Source organism: Tachyglossus aculeatus, chromosome 23, assembly GCF_015852505.1.
Source record: "Tachyglossus aculeatus isolate mTacAcu1 chromosome 23, mTacAcu1.pri, whole genome shotgun sequence".
In the NCBI taxonomy this organism is placed as follows: domain Eukaryota; kingdom Metazoa; phylum Chordata; class Mammalia; order Monotremata; family Tachyglossidae; genus Tachyglossus; species Tachyglossus aculeatus.
In genome coordinates this window covers 16,036,423-16,053,972 of record NC_052088.1, presented here as the reverse complement: position 1 = coordinate 16,053,972, position 17,550 = coordinate 16,036,423, and the positions used below count along the sequence as shown (strand labels likewise).

The 17,550-nt window shown below is 57.0% G+C and overlaps 1 protein-coding gene across 1 annotated transcript in view; it reads left to right on the top strand.

The window, feature by feature from the left end:
- The first annotated feature begins 4,131 nt into the window (after positions 1-4,131).
- MCCC2 (methylcrotonoyl-CoA carboxylase 2) overlaps positions 4,132-17,550 on the top strand; it is a 78,546-nt gene continuing 65,127 nt past the window's right edge. The window contains exon 1 of the mRNA XM_038765803.1: positions 4,132-4,315. Within this exon, the coding sequence (XP_038621731.1) occupies positions 4,166-4,315 (150 nt within the window). The 5' untranslated portion in view covers positions 4,132-4,165. The remainder of the gene's footprint in view (positions 4,316-17,550) is intronic.

Below are 17,550 nucleotides of genomic sequence, written 5' to 3'. Positions count from 1 at the left end.
TGTGACAGAACTGGGTTTTTTAAGTCTGACCCAATTCTCTTTCCCCTACATCACACCACCACTTCATTTGGGAAGCGTCTTGGGCTCCCTGGGGAAAAAAGAAAGGCATAAAATGTGAAACTGTTATTTATGAATTTTAATACGCCAATAAAGTCCTGGTGGAACCCAGAAGTCTCTCTGGGCTCATCCACTATCGGTACTCTTTTTGGAAAGAAATGCAAGGCTAGGTTCTGTTTTCCTTCTCCTCTATGATCACTGTGTTAAACAAATTATTCCAAAAGTCTACATTATTAATCAACTGGAATCTTAAATTTCAAGAATGATCTATTCATTAACTGGTGATATTTAAAGGTATCTTAATACCCACGGGAATTAGTGATGAAAAGAACCTTTCAGTAATGTGATCTCCATCAGTGAATAAATAGGATTTTTTGAACACTCTACAAAACACTTGGAAGCCTCCAAGAGCCAGTAGAGAAGTCCCCTGCCATCATGGAACTTATAATTCATTGATTCATTTAATTGTATTTATTGAGCGTATACTGTGTGTAAAGCACTGTACTAAGCGCTTGGAAAGTACGATTCAGTAACAGATAAGAGACAATCCCTGTCCACAGTGGGCTCACAGTCGGGGACCCAGGTGTAGAAATAATTTACAGAGAGGAGGGAGGAGAATGGGATATGTCGGCTGAGTTGGTGCTCAAATAGTATGATATGTAAATTGATACGCACAGAAGAGCTTTGTTGTGACTTAATAACCATAATAATTATGGTATTAAGCGCTTACTATGGGCCGGGCGCTGTTCTCAGCGCTGGGGGAGATGCAAGCAAATCAGGTAGGACATAGTCTCTGTCCCATGTGGGGCTCCACTCTCAATCCCCATCTTCCAGATGAGGTAACTGAGGCCAAGAGAAGTGAAGTGACTTGCCCATGGTCACATAGCAGACAAGTGGTGGAGATGGGATTAGAACCCATAACCTGCTCTATCCACTACACCATAATGCTTCACAACTTTGTAGTTGAAGAAGAAATGGTAGTGGAGGTGGAGGCGTATGTTGGGGGGAAGGACATTAATTGGGAAATTAATTGGCTTAAAGGTATCCGGTGCTTAGAAGGCACACAGTAGGCGCTTAACGAATACCATCATTATAAGGCCTTTTTTTTAGGCAGATTCAAAGATGCGCCAGGTATTTGACAACAGTAGTGAATTAACTAGAGAAGCAGCGTGGCTCAGTGGAAAGAGCCCGGGCTTTGGAGTCAGATGTCATGGGTTCTAATGCCGGCTCCGCCGATTGTCAGCTGTGTGACCTTGGGCAAGTCACTTCACTTCTCTGGGCCTCAGTTGCCTCATCTGTAAAATGGGGATGAAGACTGAGCCCCGCATGGGGCATCCTGATCCCCTTGTATCCTCCCCAGTGCTTAGAATGGTGCTTGGCACATAATAAGCGCTTAAATACCATCATCATTATATAAGCATCCAATTTGATAGGCAGGTTGTTAATGAAATAGTCTTTTACATGTTTTTTTCTATTTTGGCACAACAAATACCATCATCATGACTATTATTATTAAATATATACAGCTATATATATATATATGTATATATATATATATATATACACATGGATATATAAGCATCCAATTTGATAGGCAGGTTGTTAATGAAATACAGTCTTTTACATTTTTTTTTCTATTTTGGCACAAGTAACAAATACCATCATGATCATTATCATTAAATATGTACAGCTATATATGTATATATATATACATGGAAATATAAGCATCCAATTTGATAGACAGGTTGTTAATGAAATACAGTCTTTTACATTTTTTCCTCTATATAGAATATATCCATGTGTGTATATATATATATATTATATATATATATATAAAATGGATGCTTATATAATGGATATATAAGCATCCAATTTGATAGGCAGGTTGTTAATGAAATGCAGTCTTTTACTTTTTTCTCTATATAGAATATATCCATGTATAGTTACATGTATGCATATATATATATATGTACGTGTGTATGTGTGTATATATGTATATGCACACGTGTATGCACACACACACACACATATATATATATACATGGATATTTAAGAATCCAATTTGATAGGCAGGTTGTTAATGAAATGCAGTCTTTTACAGCGTGGCTCAGTGGAAGGAGCCCGGGCTTTGGAGTCAGAGGTCATGGGTTCGAATCCCAGCTCTGCCAGTTGTCAGCTGTGTGACTCGGGGCAAGTCACTTCCCTTCTCTGGGCCTCAGTTCCCTCATCTGTAAAATGGGGATTCAGACTGTGAGCCCCCTGTGGGACCACCTGATCACCTTGTAACTTCCCCACGGCTTAGAGCAGTGCTTGGCACAGAGTAAGCGCTCCATAAAAGCCATCATTACCATTTTACTTTTTTCCATCTTGACACTCAAGCAACAAATACCATTATTATTGTTATCGTGTGTTACTTGAGTTAATGAAATACAGTCTTTGACATTGTTTTTTGCTATTTTGGCACTTATGTAACAAATGCCATCATCATGATTAATCAATCAATCAATCGTATTTATTGAGCGCTTACTGTGTGCAGAGCACTGTAGTAAGAGCTTGGGAAGTACAAGTTGGCAACATACTTGCCAACATACTGGGAGGCCTTCCCAGACTGAGCCCCTTCCTTCCTCTCCCCCTCGTCCCCCTCTCCACCCCCCCATCTTACCTCCTTCCCTTCCCCACTGCACCTGTATATATGTATATATGTTTGTACATATGTGTTACTCTATTTTACTTGTACATATCTATTCTATTTATTTTATTTTGTTAGTATGTTTGGCTTTGTTCTCTGTCTCCCCCTTTGAGACTGTGATCCCACTGTTGGGTAGGGACCGTCTCTATATGTTGCCAACTTGGACTTCCCAAGCGCTTAGTCCAGTGCTCTGCACACAGTAAGCGCTCAATAAATACGATTGATGATGATATAGAGACAGTCCCTACCCAACAGTGGGCTCACAGTCTAAATGATTATTATCATTAATAATAATGATATTATTATTACAAGGTGATCGGGTTGTCCCGCGTGGGGCTCACAGTCTTCATCCCCATTTTGCAGATGAACTGAGGCCCAGAGAAGTGAAGTGACTTGCCCAAAGTCACACAGTTGACAAGTGGCGGAGCCGGGATCTGAACCCATGACCTCTGACGCCAAAACCCGGGCTCTTTCCATTGAGCCCCGCTGCTTCTCTGTAAAGGTTAAGACTGTAAGGATTAAGGATTAAGACTGTAAGCCCCCTGTGGGGCAACCTGATCTCCTTGTAACCTCCCCAGCGCTTAGAACAGTGCTTTGCACAGAGTAAGCGCTTAATAAATGCCATCATTATTATTATTATCATTATCATTATTATTATTGTTAAGGCCCTATTATCAAGGCCCTACTGAGAGCTCACCTCCTCCAGGAGGCCTTCCCAGACTGAGCCCCTTCCCTCCTCTCCCCCTCGTCCCCCTCTCCATCCCCCGCCATCTTACCTCCAGGAGGCCTTCCCAGACTGAGCCCCTTCCTTCCTCTCCCCCTCGTCCCCCTCCATCCCCCCCATCTTACCTCCTTCCCTTCCCCACAGCACCTGTATATATGTATATATGTTTGTACATATTTATTACTCTATTTTCCTTGTACATATCTATTCTATTTTATTTTGTTAGTATGTTTGGCTTTGTTCTCTGTCTCCCCCTTCTAGACTGTGAGCCCACTGTTGGGTAGGGACCGTCTCTCCATGTTGCCAACTTGGACTTCCCAAGCGCTCAGTCCAGTGCTCTGCACACAGTAGGCGCTCAATAAATACGATTGATGATGCTATAGAGGCAGTCCCTACCCAACAGTGGGCTCACAGTCTAAATGATTATTATCATTAATAATAATGATATTATCATTATCATGATATTATCACTATCATTATTATCATGCTGCATTATCATTATAATAATAATGATATTATTATTATTACAGGGACCTTTACTGGGGAGGGGAGGGGCTCCCTCAGCCCCTCCCTCGGCTCCCATTGGCTGCGCCCGGGGGCGGCGCCGGCCAATCGGCGGCGGCAATCGAGGGCACGTGACCGGCTCCCCGGAGAGGGAGCGGAGTGTCGCGCGCGCCCTCCCTCGCGCCTGCGCCATGCTGCGTGCCGCGAGGCCCCTGGTGTGGGCGCGGGTGCGGGCCGCCGGGGTCACGGGCGGGGTCACCATCCGGGGACCCGCAGCCTATCACGGAGATGCGGTGGCCTCCGTGGCCTCCCAACTCGACACGGGCTCCCACCTCTATCAGGTAGGCCGGGACCGCCCCCACCCCCTCCCCGGGGAACAATCAGCGTCATCGTCATCATCATAATTACTGTTGGCATTGACCCGCTCACTATCATCATCATCAGTCGTATTTATTGAGCGCTTACTACGTGCAGAGCACCGGACTAAGCGCTTGGGAAGTCCAAGTTGGCAACACATAGAGCCAGTCCCTACCCAACCGTGGGCTCACCGTCTAAAAGGGGGAGACGGAGAACAAAAGCAAACATACCAACAAAATAAACAGAATAGATATGTACGAGTAAAATAAATAGAGTAATAAATATGTACAAACATATATACCTATATGCAGGTGCTGTGGGGAAGGGAAGGAGGTAGGATGGGGGGGATGGAGAGGAAGGAAGGGGCTCAGTCTGGGAAGGCTCCTGGAGGTGGTGAGCTCTCAGCAGGGCCTTGAAGGGACATAGTAAGCACTTAATACATGCCATTACCATCGTTATTATTATTACTATAGCAGTGCTTCGCACTTAGTAAGCACTTAACACAAGCCGTTATTGTAACAGTGCCACTATGTGCCAACGACTGTTGTGAGCGCTGGGGACGATGCAAGGTGATCCCCAGGTTGTCCCCCGTGGGGCCCACAGGCTTCATCCTCACTTTACAGATGAGGGAACTGAGGCCCAGAGAATAATAATAATAATGATGGCATTTGTTAAGCACTTACTATGTGCCAAGCACTGTTCTGAGCGCTGGGGACGATACAAGGTGATCCCCAGGTTGTCCCCTGTGGGGTCCACAGGCTTCATCCTCACTTTACAGATGAGGGAACTGAGGCCCAGAGAGTAATGATAATAATAATGATGGCACTTATTAAGGGCTTACTTTGTGCCAAGCACTGTTCTAAGCGCTGGGGACGATACAAGGTGATCAGGTTGTCCCCCGTGGGGCCCACAGTCTTCATCCTCACTTTACAGATGAGGGAACTGAGGCCCAGAGAGTAATAATAATAATAATGATGGCATTTATTAAGCGCTTACTATGTGCCAAGCACTGTTCTAAGCGCTGGGGACAATACAAGGTGATCAGGTTGTCCCCCGTGGGGCCCACAGTCTTCATCCTCACTTTACAGATGAGGGAACTGAGGCCCAGAGAGTAATAATAATAATAATGATGGCATTTATTAAGCGCTTACTATGTGCCAAGCACTGTTCTAAGCGCTGGGGACAATACAAGGTGATCAGGTTGTCCCCTGTGGGGCTCACAGTCTTCATCCCCACTTTACAGATGAGGGAAATGCAGCCCAGTGAAGCGACTTGCCCAGAGTCACACAGCTGACAAGTGGTGGAGCCAGGATTTGAGTAATAATAATAATAATAATAATAATGATAGTGATGGCATTTGTTAAGCACTTACTATGTGCCAAGCACTGTTTTAAGCGCTGGGAGGATACAAGGTGATCAGGTTGTCCCACATGGGGCTCACAATCTTCATCCCCATTTTACAGATGAGGGAACTGAGGCACAAAGAAGTAAAGCGACTTGCCCAAAGTCACACAGCTGACAACTGGCAGAGCCGGGATTTGAATAATAATAATAATGATGCCATTTGTTAAGCTCTTACTATGTGCCAAGCACTGTTCTAAGCGCTGGGGAGGATACAGGGTGATCAGGTTGTCCCACATGGGACTCGCAGTCTTCATCCCCATTTTACAGATGAGGGAACTGTGGCCCAGAGAAGTGAAGTGACTTGCCCAGAGTCATACAGATGATAAGTGGCAGAGCTGGGATTTGAATGATAATAATAATAATAATGATGGTGTTTGTTAAGCGCTTATTATGTGCAAAGCACTGTTCTAAGCGCTGGGGAGGTTGCAAGGTGATCAGGTTGTCCCCCATGGGGCTCCCAGTCTTCACCCCCCATTTTACAGATGAGGTAACTGAGGCCCAGAGAAGCCAAGTGACTTGCCCAAAGTCACACAGCTGACAATTGGTGGAGCTGGGATTTGAACCCATGACCTCTGACTCCAAAGCCCGGGCTCTCTCCACTGAGCCACGCTGCTTTTCCCAGCACTGTTCTAAGCGCTGGGGGAGATCCAAGGTCATCAGGCGGTCCCATGTGGGGCTCACAGTCTTCATCCCCATTTTAACAAAAATAATAATAATAATAATAATGTTGGTATTTGTTAAGCGCTTACTATGTGCCGAGCACTGTTCTAAGCACTAGGGGAAATCCAGGGTCATCAGGTGGTCCCACGTGGAGCTCACAGTCTTCATCCCCATTTTACAGATGAGGGAACTGAGGCCCAGAGAAGTGAAGCGACTTGCCCAAAGTCACACAGCTAAGTGGTGGAGCCGGGATTTGAACCCACGACCTCCGACGCCCAGGCTCTTGCCACTAAGCCACCCCGCTTCATCCTTCCCTGTCCTCGAGGGAGCTGAGGGATGAACTCTAACCCTGCCCCCGAGGAAGCCGAGAGACGAGCTCTTGAGAAGCAGTGTGGCTCGGGGGCAAGAGCCCGGGTCAGAGGTCATGGGTTCTAGTCCCAGCTCCGCCGCTTGTCTGCTGTGTGACTTTGGGCAAGTCACTTAACTTCTCTGTGCCTCAATTCCCTCATCTGGAAAATAGGGATGAAGACTGAGCCCCATGTGGGACAACCTGATCACCTTGTATCTACCCCAGTGCTTTGAACAGGGCTTGGCACATTGTAAGCGCTAACAGTCCCATTATTATTATTATTATTAATTATTCCTCTGCCCTCGAGGAAGCTGAGGGGTGACTCTTCCTCTTCCCAGGGAGAGCTGAGGGGTGAACTCTTCTGTCGCTCCAGAGGGAGCTGAGGGGTGACTTCTAACTCTGTCTCTGAGGGAGCGGAGACAAGAGCTCTTCCCCTATCCCCGATGGAGCTGAGGGGACAATTCTTCCCTCATCCCTGATGGAGCTGAGGGGCGAGCTCTTCCCCTGCCCTTGAGGGAGCTGATGGATGAATTCTTCCCCTGCCCCTGAGGGAGCTGAGGGATGAACTCTTCTCCTGTCCCCGAGGGAGCTGAGGGAACAACTCTTCCCCTGTCCCCAAGGGAGCTGAGGGGACAATTCTTCCCCTGTCCCTGAGGGAGCTGAGGGATGAACTCTTCCCCTGTCCCCGAGGGAGCTGAGGGGACAACTCTTCCCTTGTCCCTGAGGGAGCTGAGGGATGAACTCTTCACCTTTCCCCGAGGGAGCTGAGGGATGAACTCTTCCCCTTTCCCCAAAGGAGCTGAGGGATGAACTCTTCCCCTGTCCCTGAGGGAGCTGAGGGATGAACTCTTCCCCTGTCCCCAAGGGAGCTGAGGGGACAATTCTTCCCCTGTCCCCGAGGGAGCTGAGGGATGAACTCTTCCCCTGTCCCCGAGGGAGCTGAGGGATGACCTCTTCCCCTGTCCCTGAGGGAGCTGAGGGGACAATTCTTGCCCTGTCCCCGAGGGAGCTGAGGGCTGAACTCTTTCCCTGTCCCCAAGGGAGCTGAGGGGACAACTCTTCCCCTCTCCCCGAGGGAGCTGAGGGGTGAACTCTTCCCCTTTCCCCAAGGGAGCTGAGGGCTGAACTCTTCCCCTTTCCCCGAGGCAGCTGAGGGATGAACTCTTCCCCTTTCCCCGAGGGATGAACTCTTCTCCTGTCCCTGAGGGAGCTGAGGGGACAACTCTTCCCCTGTCCCCGAGGGAGCTGAGGGGACAACTCTTCCCCTGTCCCTGAGGGAGTTGAGGGGACAACTCTTCCCCTGTCCCCGAGGGAGCCGAGGGGTGAGCTCTTCCTCACCCCAGAGGGAGCTGAGGGGTGAACTCTTCCCCTTTCCCCGAGGAAGCTGAGGGATGAACTCTTCCCTTGTCCCCGAGGAAGCTGAGGGCTGAATTCTTCCCCTGTTCCCGAGGGAGCCGAGGGGACAACTCTTCCCTGCCCTCGAGGGAGCTGAGGGGACAACTCTTCCCCTGTCCCTGCGGGAGCCGAAGGGTAAGCTCTTCCTCGCCCCAGAGGGAGCTGAGGGGTGAACTCTTCCCCTTTCCCCGAGGAAGCTGAGGGATGAACTCTTCCCTTGTCCCCTGAGGAAGCTGAGGGCTGAACTCGTCCCCTGTCCCCGAGGGAGCTGAGGGGACAATTCTTCCCTGCCTCTGAGGGAGCTGAAGGGTGAACTCTTCCCCTTTCCCCAAGGGAGCCGAAGGACGGACTCTTCCCCTGCCCTCGAGGGAGCTGAGAGGCGAGCTCTTCCCTCGCCCCAAAGGAGCGGAGGAGCGAACCCTTCCCCGGCTTCGGAGGGAACCAAGGGACGAGCCTTGGCCCCGACGGAGCCTGGCCCCGACGGAGCCGAGGGATGAACTCTAACCCCATTCCCGAGGGAGCTGAGGGATGAAATTGTCCCCTTGTCCCCGGGGAGCTGAGAGCCGATGACCTCTCTCCCCCTGCTCAGCCTACTGCACTGGGCCTTGTTGGCCACCATGTAGAAAGCAGCTCCTCCAACCCCAGAGGCCCATCTGCACCCTCCAGCAGCCTCGCTCTTACTGGGATCCTTCTAGTAATAACAGTAATTATGGTTTTTGTAAAGAGCTCACTATGTTCCAGGGCCCATACTAAGCGCTGGGGAGGATACAGGCAAATACAGTCCCCGTCCCACGTGGGGCTCACGCTCTTCACCCCCATTTTACAGATGAGGTAACTGAGGCCCAGTGAAGTGGGTTGCCCAAAGTCAGCCAGCCTGCAGACAGGTGGCGGAGCAGGGATTAGAACCCAGGACCTTCTGACTCCCGGGCCCGGGGTGTAGCCACTAAACCGTGCTGCTTCTCCTTCTCTCCCAAGCTCCAGACATGGAGCCATGTGCGCCCTTCCTTGCAGGACTTGCCTGGGCCCACAAATCTAAGCAGCCCGAATTCATTCAATCGTATTTATTGAGTGCTTACTGTGTGCAGAGCACTGTACTAAGCGCTTGGGGAGTACAAGTCGGCAACATATACAGATGGTCCCTACCCAACAACGGGCTCACAGTCTAGAAGGGGGGGACAGACAACAAAACAAAACATGTGGACAGGTGTCAAGTCGTCAGAACAAACAGAATTAAAGCTAAATGCACGTCATTAACTAAACAGAGTAGTAGATACATACAAGTAAAATAAATAGAATAATAAATCTGTACAATCTAGAGAAGCAGCGTGGCTCAGTGGAAAGAGCGTGGGCTTTGGAGTCAGGGGTCATGGGTCCAAATCCCGGCTCTGCCAATTGTCAGCTGTGTGACTTTGGGCAAGTCACTTCACTTCTCTGGGCCTCAGTTCCCTCATCTGGAAAATGGGGATTAAGACTGTGAGCCCCACGTGGGGCAACCCGATCTCCTTGTAACCTCCCCGACGCCTAGAACAGTGCTTTGCACATGGTAAGTGCTTAATAAATGCCATCATTATTGTTATTATTATTAAGCAGTCCCAATTTCGAACATCCAGGTGGCGGAACTGGGAACGAGGTCTGAATGAGAAGTTAAAAGATTTTGGCTAAATGGCAAAACTGAACTTGAAAGACACAGTAGCGTAAGGCGCGCCGCCGTCCACAAATATCGAACGGTCGACCCTGTGTTCATGACAAGAGAAATAAAGTGAAGATGGCACCTGGTTCTGAGGCATTTCCCCCTAAAACAGATATATTGTGTGCAAACACAAAGAAGCATTAATAGGGCTTAAGCTAGTTGTGGGCAGGGAATGTATCTACCGCCTTATTTGTGTCCTCTTTCAAGGGCTTAGTGCAGTGCTCTGCACACAGTAAGAGACAATAAACAGTATTGATCGACTGATAGGGCATTCATTCATTCATTCATTCAGTTGTATTTATTGAGCACTTACTGTGTGCAGAGCACTGTACTAAGCGCTTGGGAAGTACAAGTTGGCAACATATAGAGACGGTCCCTACCCAACAACGGGCTCACGGTCTAGGACATGAAAAAGGACGCAGGCAAGAGAGACAAGCATTCATCATCATCATCAATCATATTTATTGAGCGCTTACTCTGTGCAGAGCACTGTACTAAGCGCTTGGGAAGTACAAATTGGCAACATATAGAGACAGTCCCTACCCAACAGTGGGCTCACAGTCTAAAAGGGGGAGACAGAGAACAAAACCAAACATACTAACAAAATAAAATAAATAGAATAGATATGTACAAATAAATTAAATAAATAAATAAATAGAGTAAAAAAAATATGTACAAACATATATACATATATACAGGTGCTGTGGGGAAGGGAGGGAAGTAAGATGGGGGGATGGAGGGGGAGAGGAAGGAAGGGGCTCAGTCTGGGAAGGCCTCCTGGAGGAGGTGAGCTCTCAGCAGGGCCTTGAAGGGAGGAAGAGAGCTAGCTTGGCGGATGGGCAGAGGGAAGGAGGTCATTCCAGGCCCGGGGGAGGACGTGGGCTGGGGGTCGATGGCGGGACAGGCGAGAGCGAGGTACGGTGAGGAGATCAGCGGTGGAGGAGCGGAGGGTGCGGGCTGGGCTGGAGAAGGAGAGAAGGGAGGTGAGGTAGGAGGGGGCGAGGTGATGGACAGCCTTGAAGCCCAGGGTGAGGAGTTTCTGCCTGATGCGCAGATTGGTTGGTAGCCACTGGAGGTTTTTGAGGAGGGGAGTAATATGCCCAGAGCGTTTCTGGACAAAGGCAATCCGGGCAGCAGCATGGAGTATGGATTGAAGTGAGGAGAGACACGAGGATGGACAGGGGCAGACGGTCAGGGCCAGGGTGGCAGAGGGGCACGGGCAGATGGTCAGGGCCACGGAGGCAGAGGCAGGGGAAGACGGTCAGGGCCAGGGAGGCAGGGGCAGGGGCAGACGGTCAGGTCCAGGGAGGCAGAGGCAGGGGCAGACGGTCAGGGCCAGGGAGGCAGAGGCAGGGGCAGACGGTCAGGGCCAGGGGGGCAGAGGGGCAGGGACAGACGGTCAGGGCCGGGGGGGCAGGGGCAGAGGCAGGCGGTCAGGGCCAGGGGGGCAGAGGGACAGGGGAAGATGGTCAGGGCCAGGGAGGCAGACGGGCTGATGGTCAGGGCCAGGGAGGCAGAGGCAGGGGAAGACGGTCAGGGCCAGGGAGGCAGAGGAAGGGGAAGACGGTCAGGGCCAGGAGGGCAGAGGGACAGGGGCAGACTGTGAGGGCCAGAGAGGCAGGGGAAGAGGGTCAGGGCCAGGGAGGCAGAGGCAGGAGAAGACGGTCAGGGCCAGGGAGGCAGAGGCAGGGGAAGACGGTCAGGGCCAGGGAGGCAGGGGCACGGGAAGACGGTCAGGGCCAGGGAGGCAGGGGCAGGCGGTCAGGGCCAAGGGGGCAGAGGGACAGGAGCAGACTGTCAGGGCCAGGGAGGTAGAGGGGTAGGCGCAGACGGTCAGGGCCGGGGGGCAGAGGGACAGGGGCAGACTGTCAGGACCAGAGAGGCAGGGGAAGATGGTCAGGGCCACGGAGGCAGAGGTAGGGGCAGACGGTCAGGGCCAGGGCTGCAGGGGCAGGGTCAGAAGGTCATGGCCAGGGAGGCAGGGGCAGGGCAGACGGTCAGGGCCAGGGAGGCAGGGGCAGACAGTCAGGGCCAGGGAGGCAGAGGGGCAGGGGCAGACGGTCGGGGGGGAGGCAGGGGCAGGGGAAGATGGTCAGGCCCAGGGTGGCAGAGGGGGAGGGGCAGACCGTCAGGGCCAGGGGAGGCAGTGGCAGAGGAAGACGGTCAGGGCCATGGAGGCAGAGGGGCAGGGGCAGACTGTGAGGGCCAGAGAGGCAGGGGAAGAGGGTCAGGGCCAGGGAGGCAGAGGCAGGAGAAGACAGGGCCAGGGAGGCAGAGGCAGGGGCAGACGGTCAGGGAGGCAGGGGTAGACAGTCAGGACCAGGGAGGCAGAGGCAGGGGCAGACGGTCAGGGCCAGGCCGGCAGAGGGGCAGGGGCAGATGGTTGGGGGAGGCAGGGTAAGACCGTCAGGCCCAGGGTGGCAGAGGGGGAGGGGCAGACCGTCAGGGCCAGGGAGGCAGTGGCAGGGGAAGATGGTCAGGGTCAGGGCCGCAGAGGGGCAGGGGCAGACGGTCAGGGCCAGGGAGGCAGACGGGCAGGGGCAGACGGTCAGGGCCAGGGAGGCAGAGGCAGGGGCAGACCGTCAGGTCCAGGGAGGCAAGGGTAGGGGCAGACCGTCAGGTCCAGGGAGGCAGGGGTAGGGGCAGACGGTCAGGTCCAGGGCGGCAGAGGGGCATGGGCAGAGGGTCAGGGCCAGGGCGGCAGAGGGGCACGGGGAGACGGTCAGGGCAAGGGGGGCAGGGGCAGGGGAAGATGGTCACGGCCAGGGAGGCAGAGGCAGGGGCAGACGGTCAGGGCCAGGGAGGCAGAGGAAGGGAAAGACGGTCAAGGCCAGGGAGGACGAGACAAGGGCAGACGGTCAGGGCCAGGGAGGAAGAAGGCAGGGGAAGACGGTCAGGGCCAGGGAGGAAGAAGGCAGGGGAAGACGGTCAGGGCCAGGGAGGCAGGGGCAGGGAAAGACGGTCAGGGCCATGGTGGCAGAGGGGCAGGGGCAGACGGTCAGGGCCAGGGAGGCAGAGGGGCAGGGGCAGATGGTCAGGGCCAGGGCAGCAGAGGGACAGGGGCAGACGGTCAGGGGCAGAGAGGCAGAGGCAGAGGCCGGCGGTCAGGGCCAGGGGGGCAAAGGGACAGGGGCAGATGGTCAGGGCCAGAGAGGCAGAAGAAGGGGCAGACGGTCAGGGCCAGGGAGGCAGAGGAAGGGGAAGACGGTAAGGGCCAGGGGGGCAGAGGCAGACGGTCAGGGCCAGGGAGGCAGGGGCAGGGGCAGACGGTCAGGGCCAGGGAGGCAGGGGCAGGGGCAGACAGGACCAGGGAGGCAGAAGGGCAGGGGCAGACGGTCGGAGGGGGAGGCAGGGGCAGGGGAAGACGGTCAGGCCCAGGGTGGCAGAGGGCGAGGGGCAGACCGTCAGGGCCAGGGAGGCAGTGGCAGGGGAAGACAGGGCCAGGGCGGCAGAGGGGCAGGGGCAGACAGTCAGGGCCTGGGAGGCAGGGGCAGGGGAAGACGGGCAGGGGGAGGGAGGCAGGGGAAGGGGCAGACGGTCAGGTCCAGGGAGGCAGGGGTAGGGGCAGGCGCTCAGGTCCAGGGAGGGAGGGGTAGGGGCAGACGGTCAGGTCCAGGGAGGCATGGGTGGGGCAGACGGTCAGGTCCAGGGAGGCATGGGTAGGGGCAGACCGTCAGGTCCAGGGAGGCAGAGGGGCATGGGCAGACAGTCAGGGCCAGGGCAGCAGAGGGGCACGGGCAAAAGGTCAGGGCCAGGGAGGCAGAGGAAGGGAAAGACGGTCAAGGCCAGGGAGGAAGGGGCAAGGGCAGACGGTCCGGGCCAGGGAGGAAGTGGCAGGGGAAGACAGCAGGGACAGGGAGGCAGGGGCAGGGGAAGACGGTCAGGGCCAGGGCAGCAGAGGGGCAGGGGCAGACGGTCAGGGCCACGGAGGCAGAGGGGCAGGGGCAGACGGTCAGGGCCAGGAAGGCAGAGGAAGACAGTCAGGGCCAGGGAGGCAGGGGCAGAGGCAGGTGGTCAGGGCCAGGGGGGCAGAGGGACGGGGCAGAGAGGCAGGGGCAGGGGAAGACGGTCAGGGCGAGGGAGGCAGGGGCAGACGGTCAGGGCCAGGGCGGCAGAGGGGCAGGGGCAGATGGTCAGGTCCAGGGAGGCAGAGGCAGGGGCAGAAGATCAGGGCCAGGGAGGCAGGGGCAGGTGCAGACGGTCAGGGCCAGGGAGGCAGGGGTAGGTGTAGACGGTCAGGTCCAGGGAGGCAGGGGTAGGGGCAGACGGTCAGGTCGAGAGAGGCATGGGTCGGGGCAGAGGGTCAAGTCCAGGGTGGCACAGGTAGGGGCAGACGGTCAGGTCCAGGGCGGCAGAGGGGCACGGGCAGACGGTCAGGGCCAGGGAGGCAGAGGAAGGGGAAGACGGTCAAGGCCAGGGAGGCAGAGGAAGGGGAAGACGGTCAAGGACAGGGAGGCAGGGGCAGGGGAAGATGGTCAGGGCCAGGTAGGCAGAGGGGCAGGGGCAGACGGTCAAGACCAGGGAGGCAGGGACAGGGAAAGACGGTCAGGGCCAGGGAGGCAGAGGGGCAGGGGCAGACGGTCAGGGCCAGGGCGGCAGAGGGGCGGGGGCAGACGGTCAGAGCCAGGGAGGCAGGGGCAGAGGCCGGCGGTCAGGGCCAGGGGGGGCAGAGGGACAGGGGCAGACTGTCAGGGACAGGGAGGCAGAGGGGCAGGAGCAGACGGTCAGGGCCAGGGAGGCAGAGGAAGGGGAAGACGGTCAAGGCCAGGGGGGCAGGGACAGAGGCAGGCGGTCAGGGCCAGGGAGGAAGAAGGCAGGGGACGGCGGTCAGGGTCAGGGAGGCAGGGGCAGGGAAAGATGGTCAGGGCCAGGGCGGCAGAGGGGCAGGGGCAGAGAGTCAGGGCCAGGGGGGCTGAGGCAGGGGAAGACGGTCAAGGCCAGGGAGGCAGGGACAGAGGCAGGCGGTCAGGGCCAGGGGGGCAGAGGGACAGGGGCATACGGTCAGGGCCAGAGAGGCAGGGGCAGGGGAAGATGGTCAGGGTCAGGGAGGCAGAGGCAGGGGATGACGGTCAGGGCCAGGGAGGCAGGGGCAGATGGTCAGGGCCAGGGCGGCAGGGGCAGAGGCAGATGGTCAGCCCCAGAGAGGCAGGGGCAGGGGAAGACGGTCAGTGCCAGGGAGGCAGGGGCAGATGGTCAGGGCCAGGACGGCAGAGGGGCAGGGGCAGATGGTCAGGGCCAGGGCGGCAGAGGGGCGGGGGCAGATGGTCAGGGCCAGGGAGGCAGAGGCAGGGGCCGACGTTCAAGGCCAGGGAGGCAGGGGCAGGGGAAGACGGTCAGGGCCAGGGAGGCAGGGGCAGGGGCAGACGGTCAAGGCCAGGGAGGCAGAGGCAGGGGCAGATGGTCAGGGCCAGGGGAGCAGAGGCAGACGGTCAGGGCCAGCTAGGCTGGGGCAGGGGCAGACGGTCAGGGCCAGGGAGGCAGACGGGCAGGGGCAGATGGGCAGGGCCAGGGAGGCAGAGACAGGGGCAGACGGTCAGGGCCAGGGGGCAGAGGCAGAAGGTCAGGGCCAGGGAGGCAGGGGCAGGGGCAGACGGTCAGGGCCAGTGAGCCAGGGACAGACGGTCAGGGCCAGGGCGGCAGAGGGGCACGCGCAGAGGGTCAGGGCCAGGGAGGCAGAGGGGAAGGGGCTGATGGTCAATGCCAGGGAGGCAGAGGCAAGGGAAGACTGTCAGGGCCAGGGAGGCAGAGGGGAAGGGGCAGACGGTCAGGGCCAGGGAGGCAGAAGCAAGGGAAGACGGTCAGGGCCAGGGAGGCAGGGGTAGGGGCAGACGGTCAGGTCCAGGGAGGCAGGGGTAGGGGCAGACGGTCAGGTCGAGGGAGGCATGGGTAGGGGCAGAGGGTCAGGTCCAGGGAGGCACGGGTAGGGGCAGACGGTCAGGTTCAGGGCGGCAGAGGGGCACGGGCAGACGGTCAGGGCCAGGGAGGCAGAGGAAGGGGAAGACGATCAAGGCCAGGGAGGCAGAGGAAGGGGAAGACGGTCAAGGACAGGGAGGCAGGGGCAGGGGCAGACGGTCAGGGCCAGGGAGGAAGAAGGCAGGGGAAGACGGTCAGGTCCAGGGAGGCAGGGGCAGGGAAAGACGGTCAGGGCCAGGGAGGCAGAGGGGCAGGGGCAGACGGTCAAGGCCAGGGAGGCAGAGGCAAGGGCAGACGGTCAGGGCCAGGGAGGCAGAGGCAGGGGCAGATGGTCAGGGCCGGGGGGCAGAGGCAGACGGTCAGGGCCAGGGCGGCAGAGGGGCAGGGGCAGACGGTCAGGGCCAGGGAGGCAGACGGGCAGGGGCAGACGGTCAGGGCCAGGGAGGCAGAGGCAGGGGCAGACCGTCAGGGCCAGGGGGGCAGAGGCAGACGGTCAGGGCCAGGGGGGCAGGGGCAGGGGCAGACGGTCAGGGCCAGTGAGCCAGGGGCAGACGGTCAGGGCCAGGGCGGCAGAGGGGCACGCACAGAGGGTCAGGGCCAGGGAGGCAGAGGGAAAGGGGCAGATGGTCAGTGCCAGGGAGGCAGAGGCAAGGGAAGACGGTCAGGTCCAGGGAGGCAGGGGTAGGGGTAGACGGTCAGGTCCAGAGAGGCAGGGATGGGGCAGACGGTCAGGTCCAGGGAGGCACGGGTAGGGGCAGACGGTCAGGTCCAGGGAGGCACGGGTAGGGGCAGACGGTCAGGTCCAGGGTGGCAGAGGGGCACGGGCAGACGGTCAGGGCCAGGGAGGCAGAGGAAGGGGAAGATGGTCAAGGCCAGGGAGGCAGAGGAAGGGGAAGATGGTCAAGGCCAGGGAGGCAGAGGAAGGGGACGACGGTCAAGGCCAGGGAGGCAGGGGCAGGGGCAGACGGTTAGGGCCAGGGAGGAAGAAGGCAGGGGAAGACAGTCAGGGCCAGGGAGGCAGGGGTAGGGTAAGACGGTCAGGGCCAGGGAGTCAGAGGGGCAGGGGAAGATGGTCAAGGCCAGGGAGGCAGAGGAAGGGGAAGACGGTCAAGGCCAGGGAGGCAGGGGCAGGGGCAGGCGGTTAGGGCCAGGGAGGAAGAAGGCAGGGGAAGACAGGGCCAGGGAGGCAGGGGTAGGGAAAGACGGTCAGGGCCAGGGAGTCAGAGGGGCAGGGGCAGACGGTCAGGGCCAGGGAGGCAGGGGCAGAGGCCGGCGGTCAGGGCCAGGGGGGCAGAGGGACAGGGACAGACTGTCAGGGACAGAGAGGCGGGGCAGGGGAAGACGGTCAAGGCCAGGGAGGCAGGGGCAGACAGGGCCAGGGCGGCAGAGGGGCAGGGGTAGGGGCAGACAGTCAGGGCCAGGGAGGCATGGGCAGACGGTCAGGGCCAGGGAGTCAGAGGCAGGGGCAGACGGTCAAGGCCAGGGAGGCAGAGGCAGGGGCAGACGGTCAGGGCCAGGGAGGCAGAGGCAGGGGCAGATGGTCAGGGCCAGGGGGGCAGAGGCAGATGGTCAGGGCCAGTGAGGCAGTGGCAGGGGCAGACGATCAGGCCCAGGGAGGCAGGAGCAGGGGCAGTCAGTCAGGGCCAGGGAGGCAGGGGCAAACGGTCAGGGCCAGGGAGGCAGAAGCAGATGGTCAGGGACAGGGAGGCAGGGGCAGGGGTAGATGGTCAGGGCCAGGGAGGCAGAGGAAGGGGAAGGCGGTCAGGGCCAGGGGGGCAGAGGCAGGGGCAGACGGTTAGGGCCAGGGA